Genomic DNA, 19,996 nt, shown 5'->3' with positions numbered 1-19,996 from the left:
AAATATCCTTTATGCCAAACTGCTACATGCCTCTAATTCTGATGATCTTGGCTGTGGTTTTCATTTCCTGACCGCTGTGTCAGCTTGTCTATCTGCTGTTGTTATACATTTGTATTGTTATACATTTGTCTACTGCTATAAATATATTTTATAGCTACTGTTATATATCTGAATACAATTATTAATCATAGTGATATTCTACCCCATCTGGGCATGGAAATGTTTTTAGCCAGTTCCTCCCTTCAGGTGACACTGCAAGAAAAGATATTTGCTCTGTCACTTCCAGAAAGACTTGGAGCTGAGCTACAGAATCATTTCCAAAAGTCCAGGGAGCCGCCCTTTGCTAGCAGTTTGGCTTTGCAGAGGTTCTTCATTGAATGTGTTGTCAGACATTGAAATTAAATGCTCAGGGCAGTGGTGATGTCAGCATCTCTGGAGGGACTGAATGGTTTTGGGGATGTGCTTTCATGGTGACCTTGGCTGTGCTGGGGGAATGGTTGGACTCAATTTTAGATGTCTTTTCCAACCTAAGTGATTCTGTGACTCCATTCTATCCAAACAAGTATGTATATATAAAAAAAAAAATAAAATTAAGTAATAGTCCCAAACCCTCTTCTAAGTTCTCTCATCCTTGAAAACAACATTCCATGAGCAGAGAAGCTGCAAGGAGAATTCTCTGCCCAAGGACTGGGAAAGAAAAGAATCAAAATCCTCTTGCTCCCTAAACCTGAGCAACTTGCTTAATCTCTTTGTACTTTGCATTTGTGGCCAAAATCATTGTCTTCATCTCATCCTCTGTGTCACAAATTCCCTGGAAATGAGGGACAATTTAGTTAAAATGTATTTGTGTATGCAGTGACAAGCACACAGGGGCTGGAGCTCTGTGGGATGCTTAGGGTCACTGTAACATCATTTTAGAAAAATATTACTTATTTTTAAATAAAACACAAACAAAACCGCCAAATTTATTTATATATAAAAAGAGAACTGAGGGTTCTAGACAATTTTAATTAGTCTTTTTAATAGATTTTTTTTTCTGTTGGAGCAAGTGCAGAGCCAAGTGAGCGAAATGTGGTGACCAAAGGTGTGCAGGAGACCAGAACAAATGATCTAATAACCTCCATGAAATTGTTTGTGATAACAACTGATTTATGATGATGGTGGTGCCTCTTGGTTTCCCTCAGCCCGCAACGTAGAGGTCCTGAAGCACCTGCAGGACGTGGAGATTGAGGAGGACAGTTCCGCTGTGTTCTCCTGCGAGCTGTCCCACGACGATGAGGACGTGGAGTGGTTCCTCAATGGCACCCTCCTCTACACCAACAACTTCAACGACATCAAGAGCGTTGGCAAGTGCTACATGCTGACCATGAAGCAGGTGAAGCCTGAGGATGCTGGCACGGTGACAATGAAGTCAGACAAGGTGTCAGAGACCGTGCGGCTGAAGGTGATAGGTGGGTCTAGATCACGCTCCTGAATGAAAATGAGAGATGCAAATGAGCCATTATTTACAAAATCCATGGGGATTTGGTAAGAAGGAACAAATCCTGCTTAATAGATAAAAAACGCTGAGCTATTAAATACAGGCCATGAGGATGGTGAAGGGTCTGGAGGGGAAGCCTTGAGAGGAGCAGCTGAGGTCACTTGGTTTGGTCAGCTGGAGAAGTGAAGATTGAGGGGAGACCTTGCTGTGGGCTTCAACATCTTCATGTGAGGGGAAGTGGAAGGGCAGGTACTGATCTCTTCACTCTGGTGGCCAGTGACAGGACTTGAGGAGACAGCTGGGCCTCAGTCATGGGAGGTTTAGGTTGGATTTCAGGAAAAGGTTCTTCCCCCAGAGGGTGGTGAGTACTGGACAGGCTCCTCAGGACATGATCATGGTCCCAAGGCTGCCAAAGCTCTAGGAGTGTTTGGACAATGCTCTCAGGGACAGCGTGGGGTTGTTGGGGTGTCTGTGCAGGGATAGGTATTGGAATGGATGATCCTTCCAACACAGGATATTCGGTAATTCTATGTTTTTTAATACATCAGTTCTGGAGCTGGATTCAATCAGCCATGAGAAATCAGTTTCCTGCTGTCCTTCATATGTCAAAAAGCTCAGTCACACAACTGAGTTTTTGTGCTTTAACGCGTTCTTGGGCACCCTCAGCGAGTGTTCAGGTGGCTACCAACTGAGTGGGGCAGGTGACATGCCTGAGGGTTGAGGTGCCGTCCAGAGGGACATGGAAACGCTCAAGAAGTGAGACCATGTGAACCTCCTAGGGTTCAACAAGGCCAGTGCAAGGTGCTGCACCTGGCACAGGGCAGCCCCTTGTGTCAACACAATCTTGGGATGAAGGGATTTGGAGCAGGCTGAAGGATGGGAGAGCAGGATGAAGGAATTGGGGGTGCTGGAGGGTGACACTGATTTAGAATCTGCATTGGTATCAGCAATGTTGCCAAGGGTTTATTAATGTCTCTAAATATTTGATAGCAACTGACAGTGTCCCAAACATCCTGGTTGTTCTTTGTTTTGCCTCTTGACCTTCAGAGAAACCTGCTGTCTTCATGAAATCCTTGGATGATGTTTTCGGTGAGGAGCGAGGCATGATCAAACTGGAATGTGAAGTCTCCAAAGAGAAGGTCAAACCTGTTTGGAAAAAGGATGGTGTGAAGATCCCTTCTAGCAAGAAGTATGAGGAGATACAGTCTGGGAAGACCCTGTGCCTCCTTATCCATGACCTTGAAAAGACAGATGCGGGGTTATACACCTGTGACATCGGCACTGATGTTGCCAAATCAAAGGTCAGCGTTCAGGGTAAGTGCTGTAGACAGTGGCCTCTCAAGGGGTGTTAAAAATATGGATGGGCTTGGTCTCTCACCTGTTCCTGAACAAATCTCACATAATATTGTGATGTCTGAACAATCCCTGTTAATTTTGGTGAAAAGATATCTGGGGTTTTTAAGTGAAAATCATGTGTCAGGAATGTAGCGACAATATCTTCTTACTGAACATCCCTAAAGTGCAGAAATCCTGCCAGAAAAGCAAAAATCTCTCAAAAAAAAAATCCCAACTAACAATAAAAAGATCCCCCAAGCAGCCTGTTTCATATATTGAGCTATTGACTCAGAGTCCATTGTAGGAACACAAAAGCAGGACAACAATATTCCTGTTGAGGAACCCAACTGTTCAGCCTGTCCTCTAATCCTTGTGTCAGCCTGAAGGACAAAGAATTGTTTATGGCTTCCAAACTCATAATGTTAATGAGAAAAAATTTGAATTTTCCTGGTTTGAACACCACGAGTAACAAGTCAAAAAACTCAAACATCCCATTTCTCCTATCTGCATGGAGGAGAAATGGAAGTTTGAGTTTCAACTCAAACATCCTATTTCTCCTATCACCCATTGTCCCAGAGGCTTCTTTTCTGACAGCTTTTTTTCTTTAACTCATTAAATCTTGAATCTTCCTCACTGAGCTGTTTTTCATTCAGTCCTTCCTGAGCACAGCCAGGAGACTCACATTTCTCTTTTTCTACAACTTTGAGATGATTCTGAGCCTGAAAAATCCTTCCCATGTCACAGCCATCTGTGAGGAATACAGTGGTGTCCTGCCAATTTAGCAGATTTAACTCTTATGAGTTAAAAAAGTCATTACTGTACTCATGTCTATCATAAAAGCATTTTTAACTTGTATCAATGCAATTTTTTTTCTCCAGAACTGAACATTGGCATCACCAAAAGGCTCAAGAACACTGAAATCCAGGAGGGAGAAGATTGCACATTTGAGTGCATTTTGTCCCATGAAAGCATTGGCGACTTCAACTGGACGCTGAATGGGAGAAAAGTGGAAAGTGGGGGCAGATTTAAAGCCTCCAACGCGGGTCGGAAATACACACTGAGTATCAAAAATGTGATTGCTGATGACACTGGGGAAGTCATCTTCACTGCCCGTGGTCTCACCTCCAAGGCTTCCCTGGTTGTGAAAGGTAACGGGATCAGGAAAGTCCTGGGTGTGTTTTCATAAGGTTTGTCAGCAAACACTTGTTATGTTCTGAGTCAACAGCAGCTTTCCCTGCAAGCCTTGAACAGCTGAGATTTTTTCTTAAAACCAAGTGAAATGCTGAAACTTTTAATAGATATTTGAGAACTGACTACACTAGGTAGTGTGTACAGATAATTACAGCCCAGACTGTGCATCAGAGACGATCACCCAAGGCTCCTGGGTGGTCAGTGGAGAGAAGAAATTAGTAATTTTCAGATGTAGTTCACAATCTGCAGTTAGTTCTTTTCCATAGAATCAGGAAATCCCAGAATGGTTTGGGTTGGAAGGAACCTTCCATCATCTTGTTCCAACCTTGCACAGGTTTCCCAGAGAAGCTGTGTCTGCCCCTGGATCCCTGGAAGTGTCCAAGGCCAGGCTGGAGAGGGCTTAGAGCAGCCTGGGATAGTGGAAGGTGTCCCTGCCCATGGCAGGGGGTGGCACTGGATGATCTTTGAGATCCCTTCCAATCCAAACCATTCTGGGATTCTGTGATTTGAATTGCTAAAAACCCCAACCATATAGAGATGATTTTTCATTCAAAGATCCCCCCTTTTTTTTTTTTTTTTAATTTTATTTTTTTAATGTCTGCAGAAAAACCTACTGAGGTTACAAAACAGCTGGAGGATAAAACATCACCAGCAGGGCAGGACATCAGCCTGAGCTGTGAGTTGTCCAAAGCTGATGTGAGCATCAGGTGGTACAAGGATGGCAAAGCAATCCGGAAAAGCCAGAAATACGACCTGCAGCAAGAGGGGACACGGGCCACTCTCATCATCCGTGACTCCACAGTCAAGGACAGTGGGGAATACACCTGTGAGACAGAGACCTCCAAAACAACAGCCAGGATCACAGTGCAAGGTCAGCTGAAGGGTGCAGAGGAGCTGGCAGCTTCAGAGGTTCAGAGGTTGGGTGTAAATACCTACAACCATGGGAGGTTTCTCCTCCTCCATCTCCCTAGGCAGGATCAGTTTCTAGTTTAAAAAAAAACCATCCTTGATTAAAAGCTTAAAAAAACTAGATATGAAAAAGCACCTTTTGGATGCTGCACAAACTTATGGGCTCTGTAACAAGCCAATCAGAACTGGCAATTTGAATTACTCTATTTTGAATATGAGTGATGAAAGCTGTCTGCGAAAGGAGACCTCACCAGTACATGGACCATGGCATGAAACTTCCCTGGAGATACTTCACCTGCTATGTCCTGTGACAGGAGGGGGACCTGGTGATTTTAGAATCATTCCATCTAATGGGATGAGGGGAAACGGTCTCAAGTTTTAGACTGGATGTAAGAAGAAATTTCTTTATGGCAAGGGTGGTCAGGCATTGGAAGAGGATGCCCAGGGAAGTGGTGGAGTCACAACTAGAGGGGGGAGTTAAAAGATGTGTAGATGTGGTTACTTGGAATATGGTTTAATTAAGTTAATAGTTGGACTTGGTGATCTTAAGGTCTTTTCCAGCCTAAATGATTCTATTATTATTTTTTGATGTTTCTATGAGTTGGAGCAGAGAGGATCCAAGATGATTCTGGATGCTCAGGATTAGTTTGAGTGACAAATCTGTCTCTAACCTTATTTTTTTAAATTTTTTTTTCCTTCCAGAAAAACCTAATTATTTTGTCAAGGAACTCTCAGACCTGAAAGTGGACGAAAGCGGAACTGCAGTTTTTGTGTGCCAGAGTGAGAGAGCTGCATCCTCTGTGGTCTGGAGGAAAGGCATCGCTGAGCTCAGGGCTGGCAGGAAATACGAGATCACACAGAAAGGACAAGTCCTCCAGCTGACCATAAAGAACCTGGAGAAAAGTGACAGTGACACCTACAGTTGTGACATTGGGGATGCTCAGTCCAGAGCCAAGCTAACTGTGCAAGGTATGGATGAGAGGAATGGGGTTTACATCCCTTTTCTGCCGTGGGAAACATGCACAGGCAGAGCAGGGCAGCAGAGCTGCTGATTTCTGGCTCTGTCTCTCTTGTGATGGCAGGAACACGTGGCCAAAAATACAGGAATGTAGAGCTGGACATGCAGAGCAGTTTGAAGCAATTACATCTGGAGTATTTTGGGTGTGATTTAAACCCCCCAGAGGCTCATGTGAGGGGAGAGATTGGTCCTCCTGTGTGAACATAAAATGGATGTGTTGCACAGTGCCTGATGTTGGATGAGGGAAAATTATCTTGCCTTCAGGCTTTTCTCCATACCCCTTCATTCTTCTTCCCAGGTGTGGCTCCTAAAAGGTGGTGGAAAAATAGAATGGTCCATGGAGTCATGGAAAGGGTTGGGTTGGAAGGAACCTTAAAGATCATCCAGTCCCACCCCTGCCAGGGGCAGGGACACCTTCCACTGTCCCAGGCTGCTCCAACCCCCATCCAACCTGGCCTTGGACACTTCCAGGGATCCAGGGGCAGCCACATCTTCCCAGGGCCTCCCCATCCTTACAGGGAAGAATTCTTTCCCAGTTTCCCATCTAACCCTGCCTCTGGAGAAATGATTCAAGAATAGGCAGATGGAGGTGCAGCAGCATCCGCTTGCTAATTATTGTAGGTTTTAAAGACAATGGGGTAAAGTCAGACTCCTCCTCTGATCATCTGCTACAGCATCCTCAAGAAGCAAAGAAATGTGTTTAAGCCCCATCGTAACCTCAGGCTCTGAGCTGTCTGAATTCACTCTGAGGTTTTTAGCACCAGCCTTTCTGAATGGAAAAAACACAAACATCAAAGTAAAACATCCCTGTGCTGGTTTCATAAGTAGGAGGAACATCAGAGATATTTTTGTATGCAGTGCTAACCTTATTATATATATATTATAGTGAGGCTTATCTTTGTATGTGTGTTCATATTTATATATTTATTTTTAGTTAGGGATATATCTATCTATACAGAGAGGGTTTCAGGACAGATGTTTTGGGGTTTTTTTACCAATTCACAGTCAGACAGTTTCTCCAATTCCCACTGTGTTTGTGGTTGGGCTGAACTCAAAGAAGGTGTGGGGTCAGTGGTCTTATCCTATAGAAAGGAAATTATTATTGCTGTAGAAAATCAAGCAGGTTGTCAAGGGAGAGATCATGGTGATGTTTAGAGCTCAGTAATGCTGTCAGAGACTCATCCTTCCAACTTTTCCAGGGATTTCATTAGGAGAAAATTTACAGCCCTGGATTTGCATTGTACTGGCTACTCGTTGTGCTTTATGTTTTAAAGCTGTCTTTGCTCTATTTCGGTGTGTGTCCTGTATATATTATCTTCCTGTGAGTGGGTTTTGTGGTCAATATCGGGGGAATTCTGTTTCAGTCTTCTCTGTCATGAACGTATTTCTTACTTTAAGTGCTCACGTGGGAAACCTTGGGAGTTTTTCCACGTCGATTTTCACGCCAGAAACTGAAGATTCTAGTAATTGATGTATTTATGTTCCTTTCAGGCCAGAAAGTGCTAATAACGGAAGACCTGGAGGATGTCACTGTGTTAGAAGGAGAATCTGCCATGTTCAAGTGCAGAATCTCTCCCGTAGACTATAGCAGAGTGCAGTGGTTTTTGGATAAAACCCCACTCCATACCAATGAACTTAATGAGATCCAGTCCCAGCCTGGTGGATATCACCTGCTAACGCTGAAAAAGCTCTCACTGAAGGACTCGGGGGTCATTACATTTGAAGCTGGTGATAAGAAAACATCTGCCAGTTTGGTTGTTAAAGGTAAATCCATCATCACAACTGCAGGAGAGGAAATGATGAGTAGAAATAAGTGGGGTTAATGTGGGTAGGTGGAAAAAAAAGGGGCAAAAATGCTACAAATTTAGCACCATCATTGCATACCTGTACATGTTCAAGAATAACATTAATAATATATTGAAATTATGGCTGGAGAATGAACTCTTTGTAATCCTGGACAACTCTTGGAGTGTTTATTGGATTTAGATGGGAATGTTATAATTCAGTGATGGTACAGTGGTACTCGTTCAGTTTTCCTCAAGCTGATAAGGTGATGATTCATGAGGAGAAATCAATTAATTTAATTTTTAAAAAAGGGCAACCAGTAAGTTTTAAACTCAGTTTTCATTGTTTGAAAGGCAACATTGCATGTGTTCTCTGCTATTCATTGTTGACAATGGATTGTTTTCTCTGGAGGAGTTAAGCTGAGGTAAAACTGCAGTGTTTGGTAGCAAAGGCACACAATAAATGGCAGACAGCCCAAGAATGTGGGATTGGAGATATGTTTGCTTACTGGAAATATAAATACTTCTTGTGGCCCAGAGATGTAAAACACACAGTCTCCACTGTGTCAGATCATAATCTAATTTTTTTTTCAGAATAACCACATTTATTTTGAAGAACTTTTCTTTTTAGAAATCTTTTCTTTTTAGAAAAGTTGAAAATTTGCCCAAATTTTACTAAGCTGCAGAAACGCAAATGGATTTCTTTTTCTTGAGGGAAAATAAAATGTTTTATTTGCAAAAGGCTAATTATTTATGTTCTTCAGCAGGAATCTTTTCTTCTCAGTTTCTCCCAGATATCATTTAACAGTTAAACAACACTTTAGAGCATCACTGGTGCCTTCCTGAGGGCTTTATAGTCACAAACACCAAATTATTTGTTACTAACCCTGACCTATAGCTTCCATACAAGCAATCCCGGATCCAAATCTCACAGATTACTTGTGATCTGAGAATGCACACCTCTTCTGAACCATGTCAGATGGGTTTTTTTATAAGAATCTGGAGAAGCCCTGCGTCTTCACAGAGGAGCTGGTTGCCGCTGAAGTCACTGAGGGAGAGGATATGAGCCTTCAGTGTGAAACCTCCAGATCAGACAGCCCTGAGAAGTGGTGCAAAGATAGGAAGAGCCTTAGGAATTCTTCCAAATATAACATCAGGCAGTCAGGGTTTGAAGCCAAGCTTGTCATTCACAGGGAAGAAGAAAGAGACAGTGACAGATGTGAGTGTGAGGCTGGAGCAGCCCAAAGTGGTGCAGTTATTACTGTCAAGGCTAAGAACTTTTGGGGTGATTTGGGTCCTAACACCGAGCCCAGAGTAATTAATTGGAATTAAAAACATGAAACTGCACTGAAAAGGAGCCTTGTGGTGTGCACTGAGGTGTTCTCATCAAGTCATCTGGAAGAGCTGCCAGAGAGTTGACAGAATGTGAAACAGGAGAGTCCTTCGTCTGACCTGGCTCTAGCTCTGAGAAGCTTTAGTGCCTCAGAGAATCATGGAATTCTAGAATACTTTGTGTTGGCAGGTACATTATAGATCATCTCATTCCAAACCCCAAAAAGAGAGCAGCAGGAGAACACCCCAGGCTAAGAGATAATCCACAGAAAGGATGGAACACCTCCTGGAGCTGTCTCCAGTGATGGCTCTCCCCAGGGAAGGAACTCACAGCCACACATTTGTCTGTGCAATTGCTTTAGGCAGCCAGATTTATTCAGAGCAATGCACCCAAAGAGAATCAACGGGCAGGAGGAGCTCTCCTGCTTGATAGGACATGGGGAGATGGTTTAAAGTAAAAAAAGGTTAATTTAATTAGATGTAAGGAAGAAGTTTTTTTGCAGTGAGGGTGGTAAAACACTGCAGGAGTTTGCCCAGAGAGGTGGTGGATTCTCCATCCCTGTAAATATTCAAGATCAGCTAGGATGGGGTTCTGAGCTGCCTGGTCTGGTTGAAGATGTCTGGGGTCATGGCAGGGGGGTTGGACTAGATGAGCTTTGAAGGGCCCTTCCAGCCCAGAGGGTTCTGGGATTCTGTGATCTAAAGGCTGCTGTCTGAGCTGAGGCAAAAGCTCTCTTCCTAGGTGAGTCTTTCAGCTCTGAGTTGGGTATGGGTTGGGTCTCATCTGGGTCAGAACCAGGCTCACCAAATATCATCTCTGCCTGTCCTGAGTCACTGTCCCAGCCCCACCTGAGGAGGAGCTCTGTGTCTGTGAGTTAAATCTCTCTGTGAATTAAATCACTCCCCTGGGCAGGTTTGAGCAGGTACAGGGAGGATTTTTGTCGCACTACGACACAAAATATCTCACGCACTCACACTAAGATCAAAAGAGCAAAAGGAAGGAAGTAACTTTTATTTCAGACCTCGCAATATATAGAATTCTAAAAGTGACAGTGGATTGGAGGATGAAATTGCCACCTCTCCAACCACACTGGTCAAACCATCAGTCCATCAATTCTCTCCTCCCACAAAGAAGAATGCAAAACAACCATTACTTACATGAGCAGTGCATGAGAGCTCCAGTAGAAATATGTAAGCACCAGAAGGCATAGAAAAATTTTAAAAAGCTTTAAAACTTTTAAAAGAATAGGGTGACAGATTTTACAGACACAGGCTGTGTTTATCCAGACCAGAGGATGTCCTGTGTGCAGCTGCTGTTACACACTTGGGATGGACTGATCCGAAGCTGCATCTGGATTAGGGAAGTCAGCATGAACAAAAAAAGGATTTGGGTTGCTGGAATGGTCAGCCTGAACCCCAGAGCACCAAGCAGGAGGACAAGCTGCTCACAGGATTTTTCTCGAGCGCAAAGAGCCAAATTGAGGCTGAAAGAGAAGACCTTGATGATGGAATGAAGAAGAGCTGGTTGTTAATGATCCCGATCTTCTGCCTCTCTGTAGCACAAGGATATTTTCCCAATATCCATTACACACAAAACAAAGATCTGTGTTGACTCCAGTGGGACCTGAATGAACAATTTTAGAGAAATTGTTAGAAAAGAACCATGTTTGTAATGTTCCCACAACACCCCCATATTCCCCCCTCACAGAGAAGGTTGTGGATGGATGTAGGATTTAAACCACAAATTCAGGTCAAGGAATCAAGTCATAAGGATGTCTACAAGGAATTTCACTGTTAGAAAAATTTCCTTTATCTGTCATAGTCACATCAGAATAGCAGAATGCAAAAATAGAATTTCAGTAAAAATAGAAATTCAATTCTCATATGACACTGAGGATCCCAAACTGGAGGTAAAATGGGAACAGGAAAATAGGGAGTAGATTTCTAACAGCCATAGGTTTCGTGCATCGCAGGTCAGTAGCTGACTTGCATATTCTTAAGACAGCATAATTCAAGAAGAATTTTGTTTTTTCCTTATCTGAGCATTTCAGTTGAGTTTATTTTTCCCCCAAAAGTGCCTTCCCTGCACTAGCTCACCTTAAAGCCTTGAACCCCTGGCTGTGACAGAGCCTGCAGGGGAATCTCCACAAGGACCCTGCCATGTTCAGCTGTGCTCCCCTCTCTGTGTTTGCTCTGTGCTGGTTTTAAGTCTGTGTTCATGCTGGATGAAAAAAAATCCTCTGTAGGTTTTTTTTATGATGAGAAATCAATGCTGCTGGTCATGACAGAAAGTGCTTTGCCATTCCTCTGTGTGCTCTGTGTTGTGTGTGAGTTGACCTCAATGAAGTTTTATGTTTTTTGTGCTGGTGGTCCAGCCCTGAGCAACCATCAGCAGCAGAGTTTATGTCATTAACTGCAGTGCAGCATCTGCCACTGATGTTAATAATGAAAGCAGTAAGAACAGCATCTTCAGTAGTGCAGACAGTGGTTAAAAAGAAAATAAGCATCTGGCCTCAGGTGTGGGTTTTTTTTTTGGTTTTGGTTTTTTTTTTGTTTGTTTTTTTTTTTTTTTTTGTTTTTGGTTGGTTGGTTGGTTTTTTTTGCTGCTGTAAAGTCCTGGCAGCCAGATGTGAGATGTCAGGATCTGTTTACTCTTTGCTAATGCTTTTTCATTCCTATGGTTTTGTCTCAAAAACAAAGTCTGATTCTAAAAGAGAAAAGTAATTTCCAACATCACGTGTTTCTTTTAACATTTGTGTCACTCCTTTTTTCAGAAACACCAGTTCTTTTCAAGCAAGAGCTCCAAAACGAAGAAGCCAAAGAAGGAAAGCAGGTCAGGCTGACCTGTGAGCTCAGCAAACCTGGTACCCCGGTGAAGTGGATGAAGGGAGACACTGTTCTCTGTGCCAGTGAGAAGTATGAATTTAAGCAGCATGGGACTGTGGCAGAGCTCATAATTCGAGATGTGAAATCTGTAGATGCTGGGGACTACACCTGCAGTGCTGGGGAACTGAAAACCACTGCTCGGGTCAAAGTGAATGGTGGGTACAATTTGAGACATTGCCACACTTAATCGAGTGCTTAATTAGATCTATTAAACAAAAATCACATAGCACTGCATTAGATCTATTAAACAAAAATCACATAGCACTGCATTAGATCTATTAAACAAAAATCACACAACACTTAATGTTTTTTTGTGCCGTCTTTAACAAGTGAAATTTAAAGGTAATATTTCACCCTTGTAGGCACCTGGATGTATTTCATTCATGTGATCTCATATTCTGTGTCTGGGGTTTTCAACCTGTAACTGTCCGCTGGGGAAAAGAAAAAAAAAAAGAAAATTAAGTGCAGAGGATTAATTTTCTCTGAGCTGTCGTTCCTGCCCTATCAGCTGCTTTACATGGCTGTGATTAAAACTGGAGTTGGAGGTGGAGACCAGTAGTACTGGAGCATAAGGATGTGATAAATCCAATCCCTGGAAAATTGAAGGTGGTCAAGTAATCAATAGACTCCAGACTCCCCAAAACATCCTTTCAAAGACTCTTAGGTGCCATCTCCACTCTCCACTGCCCTTAAATAAATACACTGCCTGTAGTAGTGTGTGCTGGAGCAGAAAGCAGGAGAAATATAGGATATTAATATTATTTCAGGGCCCTGCAGGAGCAGGGAATTCATTATGTGATGGTGCCCAGAGGAATCTGAAAAGGTCCTTTTTAAAAATAAAAGAAACTTGCCCCCACATTTCTAGGAATCCACAGCGAGATGGTAACATCAGAGGGAGAGATTTATTCCTGCTCCCAGGCAGAGTCTCCTTGTGCCACACAGCCAATGGAGGGCCTAGAGCTGCTCTGCTCATTTGGAAGAGGCCTGGATTTAAGAGGTGACAGCTCTCATGGGGGGATTTGATCAGGAGGGCCTGTCCTAACCCCTGGCTCTGTGTTCCAGCTGTGCCTGTGCTTTTCAAACAAGCCCTGGAGAACACAGATGTGGAAGAAGGGAAATCCGTCTCCTTGTGCTGTGAACTCACAAAAGCTGATGCCACTGTGGTGTGGAAGAAGGGAGAAGCCACGCTCCAGGCAAGTGCCAAATATGAAATGAAGCAGAAGGGGACAGTGGCAGAGCTGGTGATTCATAATGCAGAGCCAGAAGATGCGGGAAGATACACCTGTGACACTGGAGACCAGCAGACCACAGCCCGAGTCAAAATCCATGGTAGGAATGAGACACCTGCTTGTGACCATTTGTTGTTGTTCTTGCCATGGTCCTGCTAACCCTGGGCACTTTCAGAGAGTGTTCAGGAGAACAAGGATCAGCACAAACAAAAGACAGCTCTGGCTGGGTCCGTAATGTTCTTTGTTTTTTGGGATGATAACTTCATGCTGAAATGTACCAATCAAAGGTACCTGATAAAGTCATATCTTTTCTTCCCTGTGAAATGTCTCTTATGCTTTGGATAGAGGTGACTGTCCAAGCTCTAAGCTAAGAGGTAAGAAGGGTCTCAGCTATGCCTTTTATTAAAGAATATTCCATTCTTCTCTCCACTTTTTCAACAAGTTTCTACATGTCTGTGACCAATAACTTTGGGCAGCAGAAGGGCAATTATTTTGGTGATGTAATTATTGGGAAGTAATTGTTCTTTCTTTATTTGGTCCAAAACTCTTGTTGCTACTGTAAATATCAGCAGTCTTCTGGAGGTGCAGGTAGGTCAGAGCTTCTTTGCTTTGTGTGCCAAGAGAATTTGAATTTGTGTTGGCTTTAAGTCCTGTGCGAGGTCACCAGGTGGTGACGATGAAGTAAACTGAGACTGCTTCACTCCTCAGCTGTGTCCGTGCTCTTCAAGGAAAAGCTGAAGCCCGTGGAAGCTGTGGAAGGTGGGACAGCCACCCTGAGGTGCCAGCTGGGCACAGAGGCCCCCGTGGAGTGGAGGAAGGGGCAAACTCTTCTCCGGGCCAGTAACAAGTACAAGATGAGGCAGGAGGGCACCGTGGCTGAGCTGCTGATCCACGACCTGGAGCCAAAGGATGCTGGAGACTATTCATGTCTAGTGGGGAACCAAAAAACCACAGCAGCTTTGTCAGTGAATGGTAAAAAGGCAGAAATAACCTGTGAAATGCTGGAATGGTTTTGTCCACCTCTTTCCTCCTCCTCTCTCTACATTCCCTCACAACAACTTCCTTCATGTCCTGTTTCCACTGCTTTTTTCCATCCACTTGCTCGTGTCACTCCTGTCTCCATTTCATTATACCCCATGCTGGACGTGTGTGTGTTGTGTTGTCTTCTCACCTTCCCTTGAGTGAAGGATGTTGCCCTGCATGTGTGTTTTCCTGAATTAGCACAGAAGCGTAAGATTCCTTAGGATTTTCTGTTTCAGAGGGTTCATCATTTGTAATGATGAGAATGAGTTTGGTCTCAGCCAAAATCATGGTTTTGTTGATTCCCACAGAACAATTCAATAGAGAATTTCTTTTCCCATCCATGAAAAAAGGATGTGCTTAAGGGATAAGGGTGTTGGAGTAAGGCTTAGGTAGACGTGTGACAAATCACGACTCGGCCTCTGAGCGGGGTCTAGGTTGGCAATCCCTTTTCATTCTGCATCCCTCAGCCCTGCCAGTCCATTTCAAGCAAGAGCTGAGGAACGAGGAGGCCACGGAGAGCGGGACGGCGACGCTGCAGTGCGAGCTGAGCCGGCCAGGCGGCTCCGTGCAGTGGAGGAAGGACGGGAAGGTGCTGATCCCAAACGGGAAGTACAAAACCCGGCGGGAAGGGCGCTTCGTCGAGCTGGTTATCCAAGACCTAGACCTGACGGATGCTGGGAGCTACACCTGCGTGTGTGGAGAGCAGGAGAGCACAGCTGCTTTGAGAGTGAATGGTAACCCTCCTACCCACGTTTCTCTTTAAACCCCAAACGCAGCAGTTTTGGCAGCATTCCTGGTCGACCAGATTGTCATTTCTTAGGGTTTTCATATTCTTGGCTCTGTAGTGCCAGTGTTGCCCTATTAGTGAATATTCCCTTGTGCCTTTTTTTTTTTTTTATCTTGAGACAGCACCTGTATGTTGTATATTGTTTAATTTATTTCTCTCTCCTCTAGGAGGTTTTACCCCCTTTTTCAATGGTACCCACCTAGAAACAGAGCATTTTTGATTGAGTGTACACACTGCAGCCCAGTAACTCCAGTTCATTTCATTCTGGTGCTGATTCCTTCTCTGTTGGTGTTGCATCCTTCAGCCTTGCCTATCCTCTTCCAAGAAGAGCTGATGAACAAGGAAGCTACAGAGGGGGAGGCAGTCACTTTGCACTGCAAACTGAGCAAATCAGCCCCAGTTGAATGGAAAAAGGGGAATATGGTGCTCAAGCCGAGTGAAAAGTACAAAATAGAGCAGGAAGGTCCCTTTGTGGAGCTGACAATCCAGGATTTGGATTTGGCAGACGCTGGGAAATACAGCTGTGTGTGTGGAGACAGACAGACTACAGCTGCTCTGGCAGTAAATGGTAAAAAAGAAATTCTCAGCGCATGTTCCAAGTCAACCTGTGTAATTCCAAGATCTCTTCCTCTCTTACTTCTGCTTCCTCTGATCCCTGTGTGCTTCCATTCCTCCTTTCTGCTGATTAATTTTCTTATCCTTTCTTCCTTCTCTCTTTTTCTCCTTTCACCTGATACCTTCTTGATGTGCTGCTTCCAAGGTGCTTTAGTCAAAACAAGTGGAGAACAGGTTCCCAAGTCATCACAAGCTCCCTAGTCCAGAATAGCTTCTTGTTTAGAAGTTTTCCCATAGGAACTGACCTAAAAGTGGGAATAATATTAATTTTTCATGACTTAGACCATGGCACTTGTTGCTCCTAAGAGGAACAAGTTTTCATCAATGTATGGTGCTACACAAGGACAATCTTAATAAAAAATAGGCTTTTAATGCTCCTGCTATTCCCAGCTCTTTTTAGCAACTTTGGCTTAATACAAGCAAATATTTTATTTCTGCAAAAATCTGACAGCATGTTTGCAACTGCTCTGCTTTAAGGGACTCTTGTTTATAAAGATTCAGATGGTGCCATGAATCAGGCCTTTCTGTAGAACTCCTGCTTTTCTCAAGGGAAGCAAAATGCTCTGGGTCTCATATTGAAATACAGCCTGTAATTTTATGTCTTTGATTTTATGCTGTATGAAGTAAAGGGTAGTTGGCTTGTCAAGTAATTTGCAGATAGACTTGAATTTAAAGGAAGTTTTAAAGCGTGAGGACAGAAAAAAAAAATTAGACTGAATTATCTTTTGAAGGGTTAACCCTTTTGAAGGGTTAGAGGCTGGAGAAAAATTGTGGAGGAGCTAGATCCTGGAGGAGAACAAGAAGGTCTTGTGGCTCCAGGGAGATAAGAGAGGGATTAAGTCATGGATTCAGGCTGATGCCATGTCCGTGTTTGCTCTGCAGTCCTGCCCGCTCTTTTCACCAAGGGACTCACGGACAAAGAAGCCACCGAGGGTAAAAGTGTCTCCCTGAGCTGTGAGCTGAACAAGGCTGCTGCTAACGTGGAGTGGAAGAAGGGCTTCAAGACCCTCAAGCCAAGTGACAAATACAAAATGAAACGGGAAGGTGTCGTGGCTGAGCTTATAATCCAAAATCTAGACACGGCGGATGCTGGGAATTATTCCTGTGTGTGTGGAGACCAGCAGACCATGGCAGTTTTAACAGTTCATGGTAAAACAAACAAAACAAGGCACATCTTGAAAGTAACTACCCTGATTTCTCTGTTCCTTTGGGCAGACCCCGGGTGACACTCCCATCTCCTTCTTCAGCCAGACCTTAATCCACAGCTCACGGATGCCAGTGAAATGCATCCATTGGCATCTGTGCAGCTGGAATTTGTGGCACAAGAGGGATATCGGTGTCCAAGCTCAGAGCAGGGCAACCAGGGTTGCTGCCACTCTTTTAATTAGGGGCCTCCATTTTGCTTTTCCCTTGAGAGGTCCTTTATTAAACTCCCCATTATGCTCAAGACAAAAATGGGTTGCTCCAAAGGGATTATGTCTTAGAGATTTTAAGGTTTCGTAAAATTCCAAAAAGTTAGGTTATTCCATGGAATCTTATGCTCGTACTCCATTCCTGAGACAACAAAGTGCTTTTACGCTTACAGCCCAGTTGTCATGGAATTCAGTTGGTGTTCTGTGTAAAACAAGCCCAGAACTTCTAAAGGACAATCATTCTAAGGGAGAACTTTGATTTTTACTGAACCTGACATCTTTGAAAGGGTATGTCAGTTCAGGTGAAAATGCTTGTTTTCCCACCATGTATTGAAATGAACAATTTCATTTCAAACTGACATTTAAAATGAAACTCCAGTGTTTCATTTTTTTAAAATGTAAAATGTCTCTTTGTCTGCTTAAGTATGTGGAAACAGCAAACATCCTCCCGCTGTGGTTTAAAATGTCATAAAAGAAAACCATTTTCTTTCCAGAAATTTCAAATTGGTGTTTGTTCTTTTTGATTGAAATTTCACAGGGGAAAAAAATGGTGTTTTGACCTCTATTTGTATTGATTTGTGACTCTAAGTACATGTGAAATACCTCAATGGATTACTGCAATCATTAAATCCTCTCCTGGTGATGACATTTCTTTCCCAACGCTGATTCATGGAGACCCATGAGAATCTCTATTCTTGTGTTGATAAATCAGAGGGAAAAGGAAACTTAAACATAATTTTAACACTTTGGAGTGCTACATCTCACTGCTGATATTGCTGTCCTTCAGCTTTGCCTGCATTTTTCAAGGAAGGGTTGAAGAACAGGGAAGCCACAGACGGTGCAACAGCCACTCTGCACTGCGAGCTGAGCAAGGTGGGCGTTCGGGTGGAGTGGAAAAAAGGGGACAAGGCACTCAAGCCAAGTGAAAAGTACAGGATGAGACAGGAAGATACAGCTGCAGAGCTGCTGATCCGAGATCTGGAGGTGGAAGATACAGGAGAATACACCTGTGTGTGTGGAGATCAGAAGACCTCGGCTGTCTTGACAGTCCACGGTAAAAAAGCCGTTCTCCATTGGGATAGCAGTACCTCAAGGATATCCCTTATCTCTCTCTCCCTCCCACTTGCTTTGGTGTTTTGATTCTGCAGCATTTTCCTGGTTTGCTGGTGCTGTTTCATCCCATCTCCCCACTGTCTGTCAGTTTGAAACTGATGGCTTTGTATCAGAGTAAAGAAAAGCTGTGAGAATTTGAGAATTTCTCATCTCAGGGAGCAAGAGTGAGCAGACCTCCAGCAGAAGATTGTTCTCAGGGGGCTTCTCATTGTGTCTCCCTGACATCAGTGAATTTTCATGCTTAACCTGAAGGAAAGTTCTTTAAATCTGCTGAGCTCAGTCAGTGAGAGGTTTTTCCATTCAGGAGTGAGTGACCACCCTCCTCTTCTGCAGGATTGTGGTATATTCTGCTGAGAAAATGGTACTTCTATAAATCCCCACCCTTCAGCATTATTCTGCAGGTCCTGACTTAGGGAATAATGGGGGAAATTTTGTTCCTGGCTCTGCCACAGTGAATGGTGATGAGCTCTGCTTGCCCCTCCAGAAGGAGCAGTTCATGCACAGCTCCCATAGATGGAAGAACAGCTTTTATTTAAGAGATCTCTTATGGATAAAAAGCTGCCGAGGGCAAGGGGAAATTGAAGAGGCAAAACTATTCTCACAGATTTTCTGCGTACTTTTGCTTCATCTTCTTTCTCCCAGCTGGAGGAATTATGTCCCTCCCCTCTTCTGACCTACCATTTTCATCCCTATGCAAGTCACTTCCATTTTATTTTAGTGGCACATCATAAGACAACTTGTTGAATGATGCTAAAACCCCTGTAATCCTGATATTAGTGTCATTATGTTCTTGGAAATCTTGGGTTAAAGGTGCACCTGAAGCTATATTACTGGGCTTTTTTCCTGAACCAGAAATATAAATTATGATATTAGGAAAGGCAGGGATCTCCAGCAGTGCTGTCACTCTGGCTGATGACTTTTAATCTAAATTCAGGTCATTAATCAAGATAGATTATTTCAGAGAGAAATAGGTAGAGAGGAGTATTGGAATCAGCTGTGAAGTGGTGAATATGAACAAGTTAATGTTAGAAGCAGGTCATGGTGGAAATTATCCCAGTGGGATCCTGCAGTAGTTTTCTGTTAGAGGCGGCTTTCCAGACTGATTTGTTTTCCTGTAATGGTGAAGGACTGGCCACAGGCCCCAGCCCTGAGTTCCCCAAGGTCTAGTTAATGGTTTTGCTGTCCTCTCTGTTTATGTTGCACCCCATAGCTCTGCCTGCACTGTTCAAAAGAGATCTTGTCAATGTGGAAGGCACAGAAAACAGGACGGCTGTTCTGCAGTGTGAGCTGAGCAAACCCGCCCCGGTGGAGTGGAGGAGGGGGCAGGAGGTGCTCAGACCTAGTGAAAAATACAAAATGAGGCTGAAGGACACCACTGCTGAGCTGACAATCCACAGCCTGGAGGAAGGAGATGCAGGAGATTACACCTGTGTGTGTGGAGACAAGACAAGCACAGCTTCCCTGACAGTGCATGGTAAAATATCTGGGTTAATAGGAATTTTCTGCATTGTCATGTGTGATCCTCCCTGGGATCACAATCTGCTCTTGATCCCTTCTGTTATTTTAAGATGTTGTGGCAGCTGTTCCAACCACTGGGAATATCTTCCACTGAAAGCCCTTCCTTTGGGACTGATAAACAGCATCACAGATTCATTTCAGTCCCTGTTCTTTCCTGTTGGTGGAAGCTGGAAGTGGATAATGAAAAGCTTGATGAAGTCAGAAATAGCATTTTGGACTATTTTCACTCATTAATTTCCTTAGGTATATCACTGAGATTTCACTTGATTTTCTTGGATGAAATTGAAAAGTGATGGAATTTTAATTTTAAACCACATGGTGATCATTTTAATTCTTAATCTGGTTTTGAGAAAGAGCTGTGCAT

At 43.5% G+C, this 19,996-nt stretch overlaps 1 protein-coding gene across 1 annotated transcript in view; it reads left to right on the top strand.

The window, feature by feature from the left end:
- OBSCN (obscurin, cytoskeletal calmodulin and titin-interacting RhoGEF) overlaps positions 1 to 19,996 on the top strand; it is a 145,247-nt gene that overhangs the window by 51,747 nt on the left and 73,504 nt on the right. The window contains 14 exon segments of the mRNA XM_068176205.1: positions 1,185 to 1,451; positions 2,528 to 2,794; positions 3,694 to 3,963; positions 4,611 to 4,877; positions 5,618 to 5,884; positions 7,425 to 7,697; positions 11,824 to 12,090; positions 12,998 to 13,264; positions 13,873 to 14,136; positions 14,655 to 14,921; positions 15,279 to 15,542; positions 16,472 to 16,738; positions 17,789 to 18,055; positions 19,325 to 19,588. Of these exon segments, the coding sequence (XP_068032306.1) occupies positions 1,185 to 1,451; positions 2,528 to 2,794; positions 3,694 to 3,963; positions 4,611 to 4,877; positions 5,618 to 5,884; positions 7,425 to 7,697; positions 11,824 to 12,090; positions 12,998 to 13,264; positions 13,873 to 14,136; positions 14,655 to 14,921; positions 15,279 to 15,542; positions 16,472 to 16,738; positions 17,789 to 18,055; positions 19,325 to 19,588 (3,738 nt within the window).

This window comes from Anomalospiza imberbis, chromosome 1 (assembly GCF_031753505.1).
Source record: "Anomalospiza imberbis isolate Cuckoo-Finch-1a 21T00152 chromosome 1, ASM3175350v1, whole genome shotgun sequence".
Classification (NCBI taxonomy): Eukaryota; Metazoa; Chordata; class Aves; order Passeriformes; family Viduidae; genus Anomalospiza; species Anomalospiza imberbis.
The sequence above is the reverse complement of the archived record's forward strand: the minus strand, read 5'-3'. Positions and strand labels throughout refer to the sequence as shown.